The sequence below is a fragment of the Primulina huaijiensis genome, chromosome 15 (genome assembly GCF_012295235.1).
Source record: "Primulina huaijiensis isolate GDHJ02 chromosome 15, ASM1229523v2, whole genome shotgun sequence".
Classification (NCBI taxonomy): Eukaryota; Viridiplantae; Streptophyta; class Magnoliopsida; order Lamiales; family Gesneriaceae; genus Primulina; species Primulina huaijiensis.
This window is the reverse complement of record NC_133320.1, coordinates 15,227,365-15,247,409: the sequence shown is the minus strand read 5'-3', so window position 1 is coordinate 15,247,409 and position 20,045 is coordinate 15,227,365. Positions and strand designations below refer to the sequence as shown.

The 20,045-nt window shown below is 38.3% G+C and overlaps 1 protein-coding gene across 1 annotated transcript; it reads right to left on the bottom strand.

Annotated features, from left to right (window-relative positions):
• Window positions 1-7,065: 7,065 nt before the first annotated feature.
• Window positions 7,066-7,623, bottom strand: LOC140959328 (uncharacterized). Its single transcript, XM_073417186.1, has one exon. It carries the CDS (start codon window positions 7,621-7,623, stop codon window positions 7,066-7,068), a length of 558 nt encoding a protein of 185 aa, XP_073273287.1.
• Window positions 7,624-20,045: the final 12,422 nt, after the last annotated feature.

Sequence of the window (20,045 nt, the reverse complement as noted above, 5' to 3'; positions counted from 1 at the left end):
GATAATATGAATACGTATATGTTGATGATGATATGAATATGAATATGTTTATGATGATATGAAAACGTTTATGCAAAAGTTTATGATAAAGTTTATGAAAATGTTTATGTTTAAAGATGATGCATCATTATGAAAATGTTTTCCTTTAAAGTTTATGCATCATGAAAATATTTTTGAAAACGTTTATGGTTAAAGTTTATGCATCTTCATAAAAATGATATTTTAAGTACAAGTATTTTTCACTGTTGCATGTGATCTGTATTATGTATTAATTGTTATCAAGGATATGACGTGTTGAGTCTTTAGACTCACTAGGTGTGATTGATGCAGGTGCTATTGATTATGAATATGTTAATGGAGGTCTTGATGGTTGACTTTGCTGGACTGAAGGTGCACATAACCTGAGGACCGACGCTAGTTTTCCGCACTAGTTATGATTTATGATTTTAAGTTATGTTAAGAATATTTTTATGACTTTTAATTATTTATGAGTGGTTTTTGAGAGGTTATAGTATGGGCTATTTTCTTTGATTTTCAAATTTTAGTTGGTTAATTTATTTTTAAAATGATGTCAAAATATTTTATGGTTCGGCCGAATGCTAAGTGAGATTTAAAAAAAAAAAATTTCTAGCACGTTTTAAGAAAACGATTAAGCAGACGTTTCAAATTCTCTCTGAATGTCCGTCAGTCTGAGGATGGAAGGCAGTACTGAATAGCAGCTTAGTGCCCAATTCCTGGTGTAGACTCTTCCAGAATGCAGATGTGAATCTCAGATCCCTGTCTGACACGATGGATACTGGAATACCATGCATCCTGACTATCTCTCTGATGTACAGCTCTGCATACAGAGTCATGGTGAAAGTCTTCCTAATCGGTAATGTAAGGTCCAAAAATTAAGACGACGTAATCCAACTGCATGCAAATCTAAGCAATATGATAAATGATTAATTAAATGATTATGTGACATACATGACCATATGATAAATATGATTTTATTGTCATTATGCATAAAACTGTATTTTTAAGGATTATTCGAGTTAAGATCGAGGAACGGAGACCAATGACTGAAAAATGTAAAATGTTTTTATTAAATGGTTGTTTTTAATTATATGATTGATGCTTTTTCATATTTTTGAAAATAAGGGGTTTTGAGGTGATTTTATACGTCGGGACGTAAATTTTATCGGTGTTGGTTTTTCAACAAAAATGCAAACGTTTTGGCAACCCAGTTAATAAATTCACAAACTTATTTAAACAAAAATATTTTTAATATTTTAATTAAGCATTAATGAGACTAATTTGTATGCGTAATGGGCCCAAGCTTAATTAATGAGTAATTAACTATAAAATATGTTAAACCCACACCTTAAACTACACAACACACGCCACTTTTCAGCAATTCTCTCCGCAAGTTTTCACGGCACACACACACCACAAATTGAAGAGAAGTCGAAAATTTCAAGGGGAGTTTCAAGCCTAGGTCGTTGCCACCGTTCTTTGCAAATTTTCAACGAATAATCGTGCGTAAAATAGGCAAAAGCACGTCATACATCTCTTTTTCTCGCCTATCACAACGTATTATTGTTTGAAATTACAATTGTATGAAAAGCATAACATCCTTGTGAATATTTTCGTATTATTTCATACACATGTGATAAACTCATGGATTTTTGTCCCAAAACATGTTATATTGTTGCACAAAGAGGCTGCCATCCTAGGACATCAATAAGGGTCTAGTTTTACACGGTTAAGGGTCCTAAACACACACCACACATGCTGCAACATGAAGGAACAAAGCTGGAACCATCGGCGGCCGTGCACACATGAAGGGCTCGGTTTGAGTTCTTTTGGAGGCACGGCTGGGACCAAGGGAGGCTAGAGTCATGTGAGGGGTCAGGGAGAGAGTCCTAGCCATGCTAGGACTGGAGTACAGGGCTCGGGAAGGACTCCTAGCTTGCTAGGACTCCCACCCAAGAAAGGGGAGTGTTGCGCGCCTTTGGTGCAGCAGCACGAATGGGTTGAGGGGCTCGGCTTGGGGTCTCGAGCTGGGCTAGAGGGAGGCCTTAGGGTCTTAGGTTAGTGCACATGGGTCTGGTTTGAGGGCTGGGTTGATGGCTAGAGTCCTAGGAGTAAAACAAGAGTCCTATGTCATTAGGGATTCTCGGCCGAGGGAGTTGAGGGTCGTATGGCTTTGGATTCGAGCCAGGGGCTGGTTCATGGAGTCATGTCAGTCCAGTAGGGTTCATAGAAGGTCTAGGAAGGGGCTCGCTTGGGTGTGGCTCGAGGGAAAACCAAGTTGGCTCGAGGGTGATCAAGCATGTTCGAACCTAGGGTTTCTTTCTTTGACAAATTAATCGAAACACGGCTCAAGGGGGTCAAGTTGTAGTTCACGAGGGTCTAATAATTATTAAAAGCCTATGTTTTGAATTAGGAATTTTATTTTAAAGTTTGAAATTTTTCGGGATTAAAACGCCTTAAAAACGAATAATTAAAGATTAATTAGAAAGTCTATTATTTAAGCTAAATAAAATTCCAAGAAAATTAATTTATGCTTAAATAATTATTTGGGACATGTTAGAGTCAAGGAGTTTAAGAAACAAAGGTGAAAAACGGGAAATTTTACGTCTAGGGGTAAAACAGTCTTTTTACACCTAGAAAATAGTAATTGTCATGGCAGTGCTCTGAATGCTATTTTATATGCTATTATGATCATTTTAAATGTTTAAGGATTTTTATATGCTAAAATGGTCATGTTAAAGGTTTATGGAATTTTATGATTTATTCATGGAAATTGTGACGTAACGATAAAGTTAAAAGGACATGTTACATGCTTGTTTTTAAAGAAAAAAAGGATATTAAATGCATGATTTTATTAAAGTGATGAAAATGTGAAACATTGAAGGAAGTGAAGGAATTGTGACTATTAAGGATATGAGGATATGAATGGGGATATCGTGAGGGAAAAGGTCCCGGAGGGAGCCCATTTATGGGAAAAGGCCCCAGAGGGAGCCCGACGATCGTATTACCATTCGATGAGGATAGGCCAAGGCTCAGTTGACGAGTGATTGTCGCTGATGTCCCCGTCGCCTAGTACTGTGGTTACATGTAGATGGATCCATAGACTTTTTGAGGATGAGGAAAGTCACAATTAACGATCTGAATTCAATAAAAAGGAAAATGTTTATTATCATTATAAAAGGATACATGTTATGAGATGGGGAAAAGGAAAAGGTTGAGGTTTATGTTATGCATGTTATGAAAAATGTTATTTTTACGTAAAAAGTATTTTCACTGTTGCATGTGATTTTATACGTATTATTTGTTATAAAGATTATGACATGTTGAGTCTTTAGACTCACTAGGTGCGATGGATGCATGTGAGTTTGATGTAGGTCTTGATGGTTGACCTGACTGGACTGAAGGTGCACATAACCCGAGAACCAGCGCTTCTACTTTTCCACACTTATGATTTACGTTAAAGATTTTTAAGATTAGTTACTTATGCTTTTGAGAGATTTTTGAGAGGTTTATGATGTGCTATACATTTCAAATTTATTGCTTTTTAGGTTTGGTAAAACGTTAGATGATTTGACATTTTGAACTATTCTTTGGATTTTTCAAATACTAGTTGGTTGGTTTTATTTTAAAATGGTACAAAAATATTTTGTATATATATATATGTATATGTATCGGCCGAATTTATCAAGAACTTTTAAAAAAAATAATTTTCTATTACATTTTAAGCAAAAAGAAATGGCAGACGTTTCAGGTAAAAAGTGCGCTGATTTAATGAGCCGATCGACTATCACCCAAATGACATTATATCCTACAGTCTCCTACGGGAGCCTTGTCACGAAATCCATGGTAATATTCTCCCATTTCAACTCGAGAATAGGGAGTGATCTCAGCTTCACTGCAGGTCGCTGATGCTCGACCTTGACCTGCTGGATGTCAAACACTCGGAGACGAAACACAGAATATCTCTCTTCATGCCTGACCACCAATAAAGAGACTGAAGATCCTTATACATATTCGTACTCCATATCCTAGGATTGATGGAGTACGGGGGCTGCGAGCCTCACTCAAGATATCTGCTCTCAGGGAATCACTGCTAGGAACCCAAAGTCGGTCCCTATATCTGACTATGCCATCCAAAACTGTATACAGTCTCCGGCCCTTAGCCTCGTCCCTCTGTCTCCAGTTCAGTAGCTGCTCGTCTGAAGTCTGCCCTGTCCGAATTCTGTCTCTCAGTGTCGGCTGCACTGTCAGGGTAGCAAGATTAGGGGCACTGCCTCTGGCATAAACTGCAAGCTCAAACCACTGAATCTCTGCCTGCAACGGTCTCTGTACTGATTTCTGAGCGATCACTGCAATCTTCCTGCTCAAGGCATCTACAACTACATTATCCTTACCTTGATGGTAGCTAATGTCACAATCATAATCCTTCACTAGCTCTAGCCACCTCCGTTGTCTCATGTTCAGCTCTTTCTGTGTGAAGAAGTAATTCGGGCTCATGTGATCAGTGAAAATCCTGCACTTCTCTCAATACAGATAATGCATGCAAATCTTCAGGGCAAAAACCACTGCGGCTAGCTCGAGGTCATGAGTCGGATAGTTCTTCTCATGGACATTCAGTTGTCTGGACGCGTAGGCTATAACTCTTTCATGCTGCATCGGAACTGTGCCCAAACTGAGCTTCGAAGCATCTGTGTAAACCATGAACTCTCCTTGCCCTGATTGCATCGCTAGAACTGGTGCAGTGCTCAACACCTGCTTCAACCTGTCAAAGCTCTCCTGGCACTCAGACCCCCAGATAAACTTGGCATTCTTCTTCGTCAAGGCGGTCATAGACACCGCAATAGAAAAAAAGCCTTGGATAAATTTCTTGTAATAACCAGCAAATCCCAAGAATCTACGGATCTCTGTCACGCTTTTAGGCACTAGCCAATCTCTAACTGCCTCAAATTTACTGGGGTCGACCTTTATACCATCCCGAGATACAATGTGGCCCAAGAATGTCACTCTGTCAAGCCAAAACTTGTACTTACTGAACTTGGCATACAGCCGTCTGTCCTGTAGAGTCTGCAGTCCGGTCCTCAGATGCCGACTGTGCTCTTCGATGTTCCTCGAATAAATCAGTATGTCATCTATAAAAACTATGACAAACTGATCCAAATATGGCTGAAACACGCGATTTATGAGATCCATGAAGATCGCTGGAGCGTTCGTCAGACCAAAGGGCATCACCATAAACTCATAGTGCCCATAACAAGTCCTAAATGCTGTCTTATGCACGTCAGACTCTCTCACCTTAAGCTGATGGTATCCTGATCAGAGATCTATCTTCAAGAATACTGATGCTCACTGAAGCCGATCAAATAAATCCTCTATCATGGCAGTGGATACTTGTTCTTGATCGTAACACGGTTCAGCTCCCTGTAGTCAATACAAAGCCGCATGCTGCCATATTTCTTCTTCACAAAAAGTACTGGTGCGCCCCATGGACAAAATCTAGGGCGAATGAAACCCTTATCTAGCAAGTCCTGATCCTCCAGTTCTTTCATCTCTACAGGTACTAGATGATAGGACGCCTTAGAAATAAGAACAGTACCTCGCATGAGCTCAATAGAGAAGTCTACCTCTCTGTCCGGTGGAATGCCTGAAACATCTTCAGGAAAAACAAAGGGGAAATCTATGACCACATCGGCGTCTTCTAGCCTCTGATTGATTGGCTCTTACACTGTCACATTACTGGCCAAAAGCGCATGGCAGCCTCTCTTCATAAGCTTCTTCGCACACATGCAGGAAATGATACGAGGCATCTGCTGGTTTTTGGTTGCTTCAAATATAAATGGCTTATGGCAATCGGACAGACACTGATCTCTGCCGAAAGTCTATGACAGCTTCGTTCAAGGATAGCCAGTCCATACCCAAATTAATGTCGAACTCGACAACGATAGCATGATCAAATATGCCTGTATCGCAATCCTCAGTAACCGAAGCTCCAATCCCCTCACTATCTGGGACGGAACATCTGATCCCCTGATGGAATCGATACTCTGAATCCTTAATCCATTACCACTGATATGATTCATAGTCGCTTAACCAACGCCTCGGATATTAATGAGTGTGTAACTCCTGAGTCTAGCAATGCATGCGTGGCTACACCTCAAATATATATCCTTCCTACGACAAAACATTCCATCAAATCTGTTCGAATTGAAACTTAAGAAAATTTTCTACCAGCAATTATCCCAAAATCCTCGAAAAAAATACTAATTTAACCCAAGAAATCTTCAAAAGTTTTGAATTTAATCCTCAAAAATTTCGGTAATTGCAATTTGGCCTTTAAAGTTTTCGAAACTTACACTTTTGGCCCTACAATTTTCGAAATTGCAACTTGGCCCCATAAAATTTCGAATTTTAGCCCCATAAAATCGTAAAATTCTCGGAAATTAAGTATTAAATCCCATCAATTTAGAAAATTTGAAAATAGCCCCTTAAAATTTCGAGTTATACAAATAGGTTCTTAAAATTCTCTAATCATGCAATTCGATCCTTAAATCCGAATACGTAAACATGCATCCTAATTTACTCCATGTTATCAATCCCAAAAAAAAAATTTAATTCTTATAACAAACATATAACCCATGCACAAAAGCGATAAAATAAAATCTTAAACATGAGGGTTATCGGTGATCAATGTAGAGTATGGCTCCGTCTCTGCCTCCTCTACATGCATCACATAGGCCCTGCCAATCATAGGACCCTTGTTCCTGGGGCAATCAGCGGCCTTGTGGCCCTCCTTTTTGCATACGAAGAACCTGAAGGAGCCTTACATGCATTTTCCGTAGTGCAATCTGTTGCACTTCATGCACACCTGTCCCTCCATTGGCTTAGGAGCCCCTGGTGCCTGTGGAGGCCGCTGCTATCCTGGCCTCATAAACTGTCCCCGGGGCTTTTGCTGTCTCTGCTGCCTCGATGGCCCTGAGTACTGTTTCTTTTGCGGCTGCAAGCTAGGCTGAGTTTGATGCCTATTTCGCTACATCTCAAAATCGATGTCCCTCAATGCCTGCTCCGCTGAAAAGCACAAGCAGTGGCCTCGTCATATCTCGCCGGTCTCATCAACATAAAATCCCGACGCAGAATGGGTCTCAGTCCTTCCATGAAATGTCTCAGCTTCTGAGCGGCATCTCTAGCGATAAGGGGCACAAAGTGACAGCCCCTGTCGAACTTCTGAATAAACTCGGCCATAGTCGAGTCCGCCTGGCGGAGACTCATCAACTCCCTCGTCAGGCGACCCCTGAAATCAGCTAGGAAATACATGTTGTAGAACACCTCTTTGAACTGCACCCAAGTGAAGGTAGCCAAATTCAGCCCGTGCGCTGCTCGCTCCCACCAAAGGGATGCATCATCTCTCAATATATACGTGGCACACCTGACCCAGTCGTCATCCCTCATATCCAAGTACTGAAAGTGTAGCTCCAAGGATTGAATCCAATCCTCTGCCACAAAATGATCCATAGTGCCCCCGAACTCCTTCGGGTTGAGCCTTCTGCACTTCTCAAAAATGTCTTTCTGAGGTCGGGGAGCCTGCTGCGCCTGCTCCAGAAGTCTAGCCATGTTCTCGAGAACTCGAGTAGCTGCATCCAATGGCGGTGGTGGTGGTGGTTGTGGAGGATGGTCTCTGTCACCTCAGTAGTATCATCCGGGTGATCAGTGCTAGGGGCGCATCTGGGAGGCATGATATCTGAATACTGTCCAAATTCTAAACGTAACGCATCATGCAATTTAATCTAGTTTTTAAAACATTTAATCCTTAAATCATAAAGCAGTTAAAAATGTACTACAAAATCATGAAATCATGCAGGTGATAGCATCAAAACATTTAAAACGTTTAAAACATGTAAACTTACAGACTTGAGGCTTGAAGACTGAGCTGCAGAAGCTGGCGGTGACACAACCCTATACATGAACCTTTCTCTGATAACAACTGAAACGTCTACTAATTTTTTATTTTTATTTTGAAGAGCTATTTTTCGAAAATAACATTTACAATCATGCATGCAATAACTGCTGTAAATCACGCATTTTCAAAATAAAAGAAATACGATACTGAAAATCACTGCAGTTAAAATATTCTCAGAACTCCTGACGAATCAACAACATAAAAATACATAGTTTGAAATATCCAAAACACAATATCCCATAAACATGATATGCGGAAGAAATAAGGTCCTCGGGTTAGCGTTCGCACATCCAGCCCCGCCTACTCAGTCTTCGACACCTCCAGTCTCCTGATCAATATGCTCACCTGCATCATTCACATCTAGTGAGTCTAAAGACTCAACACACCTGTAACGTTATAGCAAATACAAATACATTACATGAAATAATGAAAAGTACTGTAATAAAGATATGTTTCATGAACTCGTAAAATCATATGAATAATCATTTACTTGTTAAAGCATAAATATTTTCATAACATATCTCAAATATAACCATATACGTGTTCTTTCTTAATTTGAATTCCGTTCATTAGCTGTGACTTTCATATCATCGTATTAGGCGATGGATCCATCTATGTGTAACAGCGGTATCCGGCGACGAGGACATCAACGACAACATCAGCCACCCACTGAGCCTTAGCCTTACATATCATCGTATTAACTTATTCGTATTAGTCACAACCAACTCCCTTCCTTCAAAAACATGTAATCATATTCATCACTTAAGAAAAACATGTATATACATAAATTGTTTCTTAAAATCAAGCATACAACGTATTTTTCTCACATTTGCTGAAAAATTCATGTACGTAATACATAAACATTTAAAAACATGTCAAATTGTGCTCAGGACGCTGCCAAAACTAAAACTTGACTCAGGTGCAAAATGACCATTTTGCCTCTGAAAACCCAAAATGATCATTTTACCCCTAAACTTCCAACTTTCGACCCAAAGCTTACCAAAATACTTAAAATAACTCAAAAAATAATAATCAACATTTCTTAGACGTAAACTCGAGCCCGTTTCAAAACATAAATGATTCGTTTTAAAACTTTGACTGACGTCCCGGTTTTAACTCGAATCAACCCGAAATTTAACCAAATTTTTCCCAACTTAAACCGTGAATTATACCTACATGACCAGCCTATAAACCCCTCGTTCCAGACCACTTATGACCCACGAAACACGCCCAAAGGTTTCTGGAATTTCCTGCGCATTACATCTTCAAACCTAATACACCAAACTTGCAAACTATCGACCCTAGGCCCTACCGACTCGAACCAGCCTTGGACCAACCCTTCCTAGCCCACCTTAGGACCCTCCTAGACCAACGTAATTTGAGCGCACATCCCCATGCATGCCACAAAACACTCACACCCGAGAACACCCAAGGAACTCCACCCGCGGCACACCTTGACTCCATGAATCCGATTAGCCCTAAACACAAGACCAACAGCGTGAGGGCCACTCTAGGCCATGACTCAGACCCACCAGGGTCTGGTCCATGGTTTGGAACAGCCTCTCACATCAATGGCTCCAAGAATTTACCTCGATCCAATGAACCCCCCGCGGCTCCCTCCTAAAATCCCAATCGGCATTTGGCTCCAACGTGATTCCAATGCCATGAAACCCTAGTATTCGACTTGGACAGCCTCTTACACCTTATCCATTGCAGCCCCTTGCAATGCGGTCAAGAAAACGTGAGCCATGTTCACAAAGACATGCATTTTTCCATGTAAAACCATACAAAAACGAGAGTACATGATAGAATAAAGAGTTACTCATGCAAATATACATATATCAGCATACAAAGCGTGAATGATGAGAAAAAAAGTGATACAAGGCGTGCCTTAGCGTTAATATGCCTGTAAACTCGAAGATACGCACGTCGGACAAGCAACGGAAGAGCGGGGAGGGAACTTCCTTGAAAACTTGTGAGGGTGTAACACTCGTGACTAAAATACATAATCAGTGTGGAAGCTTTTTAATATAATTTGGAGAAAAGGTGTAATTTAAAAAAATTTGGGCACCATCTCCCCGCAATCAGGACATGCCACTTGCCTCAAGCAGCACATAAATCACATGCAAAAGATTTTCATATACATCAGATACCAGTTAATATAGTAACTGCACATATTTCTAATTAAAATACAAAACAAGATTTCCAATGTTTTTCCAAAATATCTTGTTGGATCGTGTGCTGGGCACCAAAGGTGCTTCAAACACAATATTCTCCAAGAGCTGCAATAGCTCGTGTTCTAAGAATGTTTACACCGATGAATTAAATCGAGTTTGATATGAAATCAAGCGGAAAATACTCGAAATAATCCTTCTTTAAGGAAACTGATATATTTTATATATTGTGCAACTGAATAACTGATTAAAGGGTAGATTAGTTTTTGCATTCACCAATTCAGTTGTGGTGACAACTGAACTGCTGAATACCCTTGCTAATCCAGGTAGTTTGAAAACAACAGTTGATCAGTTAAATACAAAAGATATGTTTATGGATGTGCGGAGACTTCAACTGCTCCTACGTCACCCCTTCTACCTCCACGGGTAGGATACACTAGAAGATTTTGATTTATACAACTGATTGTATAAATCCTACACAGCTTAGGACTTACACTATTGCCTAACTGAACTCCTACTCTAGACTGAAGACAGCACCTTCCAGCCAATGTTTCTTTAACGTCTATGTATCAAAGACTACATACACAAGTTTATTGTATTTGTGCAAGACTGTATTTGAGTGGTGGTGTGTGTGCATTTGTGTGAAAACTGAATAATGAATACACCATAAAGGTGTTCTCACACACGGAGAAAAAATAGCTTCTATACTAAGCTGATATATCTTCAACTGTTCCCTCGCAACTGGGCGTAATGCTTCTTGAAAGCTGATGAATAATAAGTGAGCCCTTCTTGTTTTTCACACTTTCTCTGTGTATTGTTTAGTTGCTGATGGTCTTGGTCTGTACTTATAGCAGTAAGATGACCGTATACCAAGACTCAACGCATGTGACCGTTGCAGCTTGAATGCATTCCTTGAAGTTTGTGTCTAGTCTTTTTCCGACATCTCTTCTGGAACAATTTGTCGTTAAGCTTTGCTGCTCGGTCAATTATTGTCCTTTGACTGGACAAAACCTTATGTACCTTTGCACACAGCTAGATTCAAATAATGTTGACTGTCGTGTTTCGCAACTGATTGCTCCTGACTGAATTTCAGAACTGGTCAGTTGAATTGGTTTGCAATTGAAGAGGTGAAATCAGTTGGCTCGTCAGCTGAACTGATTTCACTGGTTTAGTTGAACTGATTAGCTGGGATCTTCATCAGTTGAACACTTCATCAGCTGGCTGGACTTCTGAAGGTTTCCTTCTGAACTACCTTTCAGCTGGTTAGTCAGTTGAACTTATTTAAGATACATTAGTTGGATTCTGTTCAGTTCATACGATCAGTTGGTGCGTTCAGTTGGCATATTTGATAGTCTTCAGTTTGGGCTGTTTAACTGATTATTTCAGTTCCAGTTTTTTGCGCACTTTAGTTAGATTATTAGAAACACAATAACAAGTTTTGTTAATATCAAAATCAAGTAAATATTGCGAACATGAAATGTTCTAACATATCTCAAAAGTTCAACACATCAAAATGGCATCAAATCACTATCTCCAAAGTTTGGCATATGTCCTTCTCTCGCTTCGACAACTCAAGGATGATCAGTGTTTCTTACATGTGCCTGCATCACATGAACATAACTAGAATGAGTATAAAACTCAGAAAATGGAATCAATACTAACAAGATACATATATATCATTTTATTGTAAAACATAAAATGTAGGTACCCTCAATTTTATTTTGTTGAAAACATCATCCTCCTCATTTCATAAACGTCGAAACATAATTAATATCATCCGTCAAAAATCACAATACAACAATACATAGGGATGATATTCATTTTTATTGATTAACTGAAGAATTGATAGTTCTTATAAGATATTTCATTCATTGCTAACCCTTTTCGTAACACCGAATCTTATAGGAGAGACATGTAACTCGATCAGCATAAAATGCATCTTATAAAAGAGCACATGTTTTCATAGTTAATTGGGTAATTACATTGCGGATTTAGAATTTCCAGAGGCAACACCGCTACTATCACTATCAATCTAATCATTCAATCATATAAAACTTCATTCAGGCATTTTATCGAACACCTTAGAGGCATCATTTAAAGTTTAACTCATTTCATTCAAAAATGCATATAATTACACTACCATATATACATATTTACACACACACACACAAAAAGATATATATATATATATANTTCACCATCTACAATAACTCAAGAACAAGAAGAAAAACAACTTACATTTGCTCCTCTCACTAAAAAGATGAAGTTCCAACACCGGATTGAAGATTAATTTTTGATTAAAAGAGAAGATAAGAAGAAGATGAAGAACCCTAGCTTAGAATCGATAGAGAAGAGAAAGGAAGAGAAAGAAAATTAGGAAAATGAGAGTCTCACTTGATTTTATGCCTAAAAATACAAAAAACACGCTTTTTCACTTTACAGGGTGCTCGGGTGGTCATATATTACCGCCCTAGCGCGGACCTTACTACCCCAAAGATTTCTACGGAAATGCCTTTTTCCTTGATAATTAGAAAAGGTGGTAAACATAAAAGTTGTATCTCTATGTCTTGGCTTGCATCTCCAATTGGCCTCATGTCATTTGAAGGTTTGAGTAAAAAGGTATGCTCAATCTCCCAACATGTGTCAGTGCAAGAACAACGATACACACGACACAATTCGGGGCGTTTTTGGCTTGTCTTCCGCAATGATTTGAACAAAACTCAAAACATGAAAGTTATAGCCTAATATCTTATCTTTCTAATGGAAGTAGCCTCACATCATTTGGATCATAGTACAAAACATTATGCTAAAAACCCCAACTACTGCCACAGTTTCATACCGTTTCAGCACTTCCATTACCTATTTGGCTCAACAACAACTTTCTATTCTACCCATCCATTCGCTGTTTCATTCTATATCATTCATCTAATAACTTGAACCAAAAAAAACCATCACCATTACATCACATATCCCAAACAATCATCATAACAAACCATAAAAGGAATAATGAACATACTTAATCATAATCATTACCTTATATCATATGCATACGAATGTCTGGGCTTTACAATTCTCCCTTCCTTAAGAAATTTTGTCCCGAAATTGTCATTACTGTGCGGATAACTCGGGATATCGCTGTTTCATTTCCTCAACTGGCTCCCATGTTGCTTCTTCAACCAACTGATTACGCCAAAGACTCTTGATAATGCCGATCTCCTTATGCCTCAGTACTTTAATCTTGCGATCTAAAATCTGGATTGGTATTTCTTGATAAGTAAAGTTCGGTATCAGATCTAACGGTTCATGTCTGAGAACATGGGAAGGGTTAGATATATACTTCCTGAGCATTGAGACGTGAAATACATTGTGGACTCTATCCAAGTCCGGCGGTAAGGCTAGACGATATGCTCTTTCTGCAATCCTATCCAGAATTTCAAATGGGCCAATAAATCTTGGGCTAAACTTTCCTTTCCTGCCAAATCTCATAATGCCTTTGAGATGAGCAATTTTGACAAATACGTAATCTCCAGCTTCAAACTCCAAAGGCCTTCTTCGGATATCAGCATAACTTTTCTGTCTTTATTGGGCCGTCTTCATTATGTCCTGGATTAAAGCAATCACATCAGCTGTCTGTTGGACCAATTCTGGTCCTAACATTTTTCTTTCACCGACTTCATCCTAGTTCAACGGTGACCTACATTTCCTGGCCTACAATGCCTCGTATGGTGCCATGCCAATCGTTGCTCGATAACTATTGTTATACGTAAATGCCACAAATGGCAATTTAGAATCCCAGCTACAGGGAAAATCAATCATGCAGGCTCGTAACATATCTTCAAGAATCTGTATCACCTTCTCTGCCTGCCCATCACTCTAGGGATGATATGCTGTGCTAAAAGCCAACATGGTGCCCAAGGCTCTGTGCAAGCTCTTCCAGAATTCAGAAGTAAACCTCTGGTCACGATCAGATACAATTGACACAGGAATACCATGAAGTCTCACAATCTCAGCTACATAGACTTCATCATACTTGTTCATTGTAAACGTCGTCTTGATCGAAAGAAAATGAGCCGACTTGGTTAACCTGTCAACAATCACCCAGATGGAGTTGTAACCCTTTGGTGTTCTTGGAAGTCCCGTTACAAAGTCCATGGTGATGTGCTCCCACTTCCACTGAGGTATTGAGAGAGATTGCAAAGTTCCAGTAGGTCTTTGATGCTCAATATTTACCTACTGACATGTTAGACATTCGGATATAAACTTTGCAATATAACTTTTCATACCTGGCTACCTGTATAGACGTCGGAGATCCTGATACATCTTGGTGCTACCTGGATGTATCGAGTATGACGCGGTATGAGCCTCTGTCAAAACATCCCGACGAATGTGATTACCACTGGGAACACATATCTGACCTCTCAACGTTAACAAATCATCACTGTTCATCACAAACTCTGTATTTCATTTCTTATCGGCTTTGGATCGCAATTCCATCAACTGATTGTCATTAGGCTGCTCTCGTCGTATCCTATTTGTCAACGTAGGTCGAATAACCAAAGCTGAAAGTCTAGCGATGGTCCCTTGCTCTACTATAGAGATCTCGCTCCTCTGAAGATCCAATAACAACGGCTTCTGAATCAATGAGCCCAAAGAAGAAACTGACTTGCGACTCAAAGCATCTGCAACGACGTTTGCTTTACCTGGGTGGTAGCTAATGGTCACATCATAATCTTTAACAAGTTCTAACCACCTTCTCTGTCATATTGAGTTCCTTCTGTGAGAATAGATATTTCAAGCTCTTGTGGTCTGTGAAAACTTCACATTTCTCGTCATAAAGATAATGCTTACATATTTTCAATGCGAAGACCACAGCCGCTGATGAAACTTAAAATTAATAATTTATTATATATTAAAACCTATATTTTAAAATTTAAGTTTCATTAAAATTATAAAATTATGTTATTTTAGTATTGTTTCTTTATATTTAAATGTCTTACTAAATATGTTTTATTTTCATGTTTTCTACGTGTTGGTAAAATAATGATAACTCAAGCTAAAAAATTCAAATGGAGGTAATTCAAATATGTTTCGAATACTTGAGAAATTATCTACAACTTTGTAGAAGATATGATTGCCTAAAAAGTTAATTAAGATGATCAAATTGTGCAAATATCAAAAGGAGGACAGATTTACTTTTACTATGACCAGCATATAGTAAAAAAATCATACCTATTTCAATATTTACCCAAATGAGGTGAACCAAGTGGCCAAATTCATCTACAGACAATTCCTCACATGTTTGCTGTTTCGAGCAGAGTCAAATCCGGTGATTAAAGTCGTGGACCAAAGCATTGAAAGAAGGGACATTGAATTGAAGTTGGAAGAGACAAAGACTACTATTACAACTACATGATACTAATAAAATTTTTGACCCTTTCTCTCATTTGGCCTATAAATAGAGGCCTTGTGCTAGCTTGAGATTCATTCTATGTCATTGTAAAATATAGTGTGAGTGTGCATAAAAGTTCTAAGTTCCAATATATTTTTCATTTTCCCAATTATGAGTGATGTTTTTAGTGTTGATTAAAAGTAAGCTCATGGAAAGCTAAATCTATTATGTCAAGGTGAAGAGGATGAATTCTTGGTAAAGTAAGATTGTTTATATTTTGTATATTCTTTCTTTATTTCTTTTTATTTTGCTAATTTCTTTTTATTGTATGTATAAAAATGAATTATTTGTTGTTATCAATTTACATCAAATGCTTGATACCATTGATGTGATTATCTTGATTTGTTGTTTAATTTTGATACAATAAATATTTCATCAATTATTATTGTTATATTNCATCTAATAATCTAACATTTACTTTATCGTAACTAACTTTTATTTTTCGCATCTAACTTTTACTTTCTCGCAAATAACTTTTATTTTTCGCATCTAACTTTTACTTTCTCGCAACTAATTTTTATTTTCCGCAACTAACTTTTACTTTACCGCAACTGACTTATTAAATCATATATTTCATTTAGGCAATAGCGTGGCTCTGTCTGTTGTTCTAAATGAAATATAAGGATTTAATTTAACATTTACTTTATGCAATTATATATTTATATAGTTATAAATATAATCATAGGTACCATATATAAAATATCGGTTAATTCGGTATTTTTTATAGCGGGAACTATATTATATTATGTGTGTGTTTAAATATTTAATTTTCTTGGAACCATTATTATGGTGGTTTCCTTTGTTTTACTTTTAATTAAACAATATTACATAAACCAAGAATAAATCCTCGAGCCTTGACAAAATTTATAATTTGTAAACTTCATTCTTGCATTTGGTAATCTATAAATTAATAAATTTAAACTTAAAATAACTTCTCTGTGGATCGATCTCGTACTTACGAAATATATTACTTGCAGACAACTTACACTTGGGTGAAATATAATTTAAGTAGTAGCAGCCGCCAATTAAAGATCGTGGGTGGGATAATTCTTCTCGTAGTCTTTCAACTGCCGAGAAGCATAAGCGATCACTTTCCCACGCTGCATCAGTACAGATCCAAGTCCCATCTTTGACGCATCCGTGTATACAATAAAATCTTCAGTTCCGCAAGGAAGTGCTAGGATAGGCGCTGATGTCAACTTGTCTTTCAAAACTTGAAATCCGTGTTGGCATTCGTTTGTCCACTCAAACTTCACCGCCTTCCTCGTCAGATTGATTAATGGCAGTACTATTTTGGAGAAATTGAAAATAAAACATCGATAATTACCTGCCAAACCAAGAAAACTACGCACCTCGGAGACTTTCGTAGGAGTATGCCATTGTTTAATCGCTTCAATTTTCATGGGATCCACTGCAATGCCATCTGTCGAAAAGATATGGCCCAGAAATAATACTTGCTCTAACAAGAATTCACACTTTTCAACTTTGCGTATAACTGTTTTTCCCTCAATAACTACAATACAGTTGTGAGATGCTCAGCATGAAGTTCCCGAGTCTTGGAATAAATCGGGATATCATCAATGAAAACGATAACGAAGCTATCCTGATATAGCTTGAAGACCCGGTTCATTAGATCCACGAAGACCGACGGAGCGTTCGTCAACCCAAATGACATGACTACAAACTCATAATGGTCATATCTTGTTCTGAATGCAGATTTAGGGACGTCGTCTTCCCTAACTTTCAACTGATAATAACCAGAACGCAGGTCGATCTTTGAAAACATTGTCTCTCCCTGTAGCTGATCAAAGAGATCGTCAATCCTCGGCAATGGATATTTATTCTTGATCGTGACTTTGTTGATCTCTTTGTAATCAATGCACAACCGCAAAGATCCATATTTCTTTTTGACAAATAAAACCAGAGCTCCCCACGGAGAAGAACTCGGATGAATAAAGCCTTTGTCTAATAGATCCTGCAACTGATTCTTCAGCTCCTTCATTTCAGTCGGGGCCATTCGGTAAGGAGCTTTCGAAATCGGATCAGTCCCTGGAACCACGTCAATTACAAACTCAACTTCTCGGTCAAGTGGCAATCCAATCACATCATCTGCAAATACATCAGGAAGATCCCGAACTACCTCAATCTCATTCAACTTCATTGTCATCTCAGTATTCACATCTATCACAGCAGCTAAAAATCCCTGACACTCCTTTGATAACATTTTCTGAGTTTTAAGACAAGAAATACAAGGGATGCCAAGCGAAATACCTGAACTCTGGAAAATCCCGCTAACATCATCTTCCGCAGGAAATCGCACCATCTTAGCAACACAGTCAATAACGGCACGATATGACGATAGCCAGTACATTCCCAAAGTAAAATCAAACGCCACCATGGGAATGATAATAAGATCAGCAAAATATATTTTCTCATACACTTGTACTGTACAACCTTTAAGAATACTAGAAGGCCATATTTCGTCTCCCGATGGTAACAAAATACTATAGTGGAGGGGTTCATAAGATGGAACAACATTCAAGGAGCGCAAGAAAATTTCAGACATAAAAGAATGTGTAGCACCAATGTCAATCAATGTAATAGCAGCCTTGCCTGAAATTAAGATAGTACCTGATATAACAGAAGAATCAGGATTTGCGCCTTCTTTGGTCATTGCAAAGATTCTGCCTTGAACCATGTCCTTCCCTTTCTCACCATTTATTGGACAATTTTTAATGACATTTCCAACACATCCACAACAAAAGCATCGATTACTTCTAACCAAACACTCACCTGTATGCATTTTGCCACATTTTGGACATACAGGTCGATCATACGCAGGCGGTGGCATAGGAACTTGGGGTCGATGCTCCTCTTTTTCTTTGCCTCTGAACTTACCCTTACCCTTCCATCCAGATCCTTGGCCTTTAGTAGAAAAATCTTGGCGCTTCAACTATCATTCTCTTTCAATTTCATTCTCGTCCTGCTCGGCCATCTTTGCTTTTTCAACAATCTCTTTATATGAAGCAGCTTTGGACATTCAAACGTCTCTTTTAATTTTAGCCCGGACACCTCTTAGAAAATGCTCGCCCTTTTCAATGTCATTACTGGCCAGATATGGGGCAAACTGACACCCCTCTTCAAATTTGAGAATATACTCTTTTATTGACATATTTCCTTGCCTCAGTTCTAGAATTTTCTTCACTTTCTGACTTCGAACATCTCATGAAAAATATTTGTCGTAGAATAAATCTTTAAACTCCTGCCACTTGAGTTCCAAGACATTAACTGATACCTTAGTGGCGTCCCACAAAATCCTCGCCGTCTTGTTCAGTAGGAAAATTGCACAGCTGACTCGATCTTTATCGTCAAATTGTAGATAATCAAAAATAGCCTCCACAGCTTTGACACATTCCAAGGCAACCATGGGATCAGCGCTACCATCAAATTCTTGTGGCTTCATCTTACGAAATCTTTCGTATGCGCCTTCATTACTGGGCTCGAGCCTTGCTTGCTCTCTCTCTCCCTCGCCCTGCATTCCGCATCCGTAAGAGCTGCTGGATTTGCTCGCCGTGTACCTTGGCTTGTTCTTTCAATAACTTGCTAAATTCATCAACTACTCTAGATGATGAACTATCCTCCCATTCTGATGCTTTATGTTTAGGCGACATGATCCTATAATACATATTAGTTTAAACCATTTCCACACATAACATATCATAATTATTGAGGCTACACATCCATATTATATCAAATAATGCAGGTACATACATACTGAATTGTCGACAGCAGAGGAAGTCATATGCCAAATCATTGGTCCGAAAATATCTGCTCTCATACCACTAAATGTAACACTCGTGCTAAAATACATAATCAGTGTGGAAGCTTTTAAATATAATTTGGAGAAAAGGTGTAATTTAAAAAAATTTGGGCACCATCTCCCCACAATTAGGACATGCCACCTGCCTCAAGAGCACATAAATCACATGCAAAAGATTTTCATATACATCAGATACCAGTTAATATAGTAACTACATATATTTCGAATTCAAATAGAAAACAAGATTCCCAATGTTTTTCCAAAATATCTCAAAAGTTCAACACATCAAAATGGCATCAAATCACTAGCTCCAAAGTTTGGCATATGTCCTTCCCTCGCTTCGACAACTCAAGGATGATCAGTGTTTCTTACATGTGCCTGCATCACATGAACATAACTAGAATGAGTACAAAGCTCAACAAATAGAATCAATACTAACAAGATACATATATATCATTTTATTGTAAAACATAAAATGTAGGTACCCTCAATTTCATTTTTTTGAAAACATCATCTTCCTCATTTCATAAACGTCGAAACATAATTAATATCATCTGTCAAAAATAATAATACAACAATACATAGGGATGATATTCATTTTCATTGATTAACTGAAGAATTGATAGTTCTTAT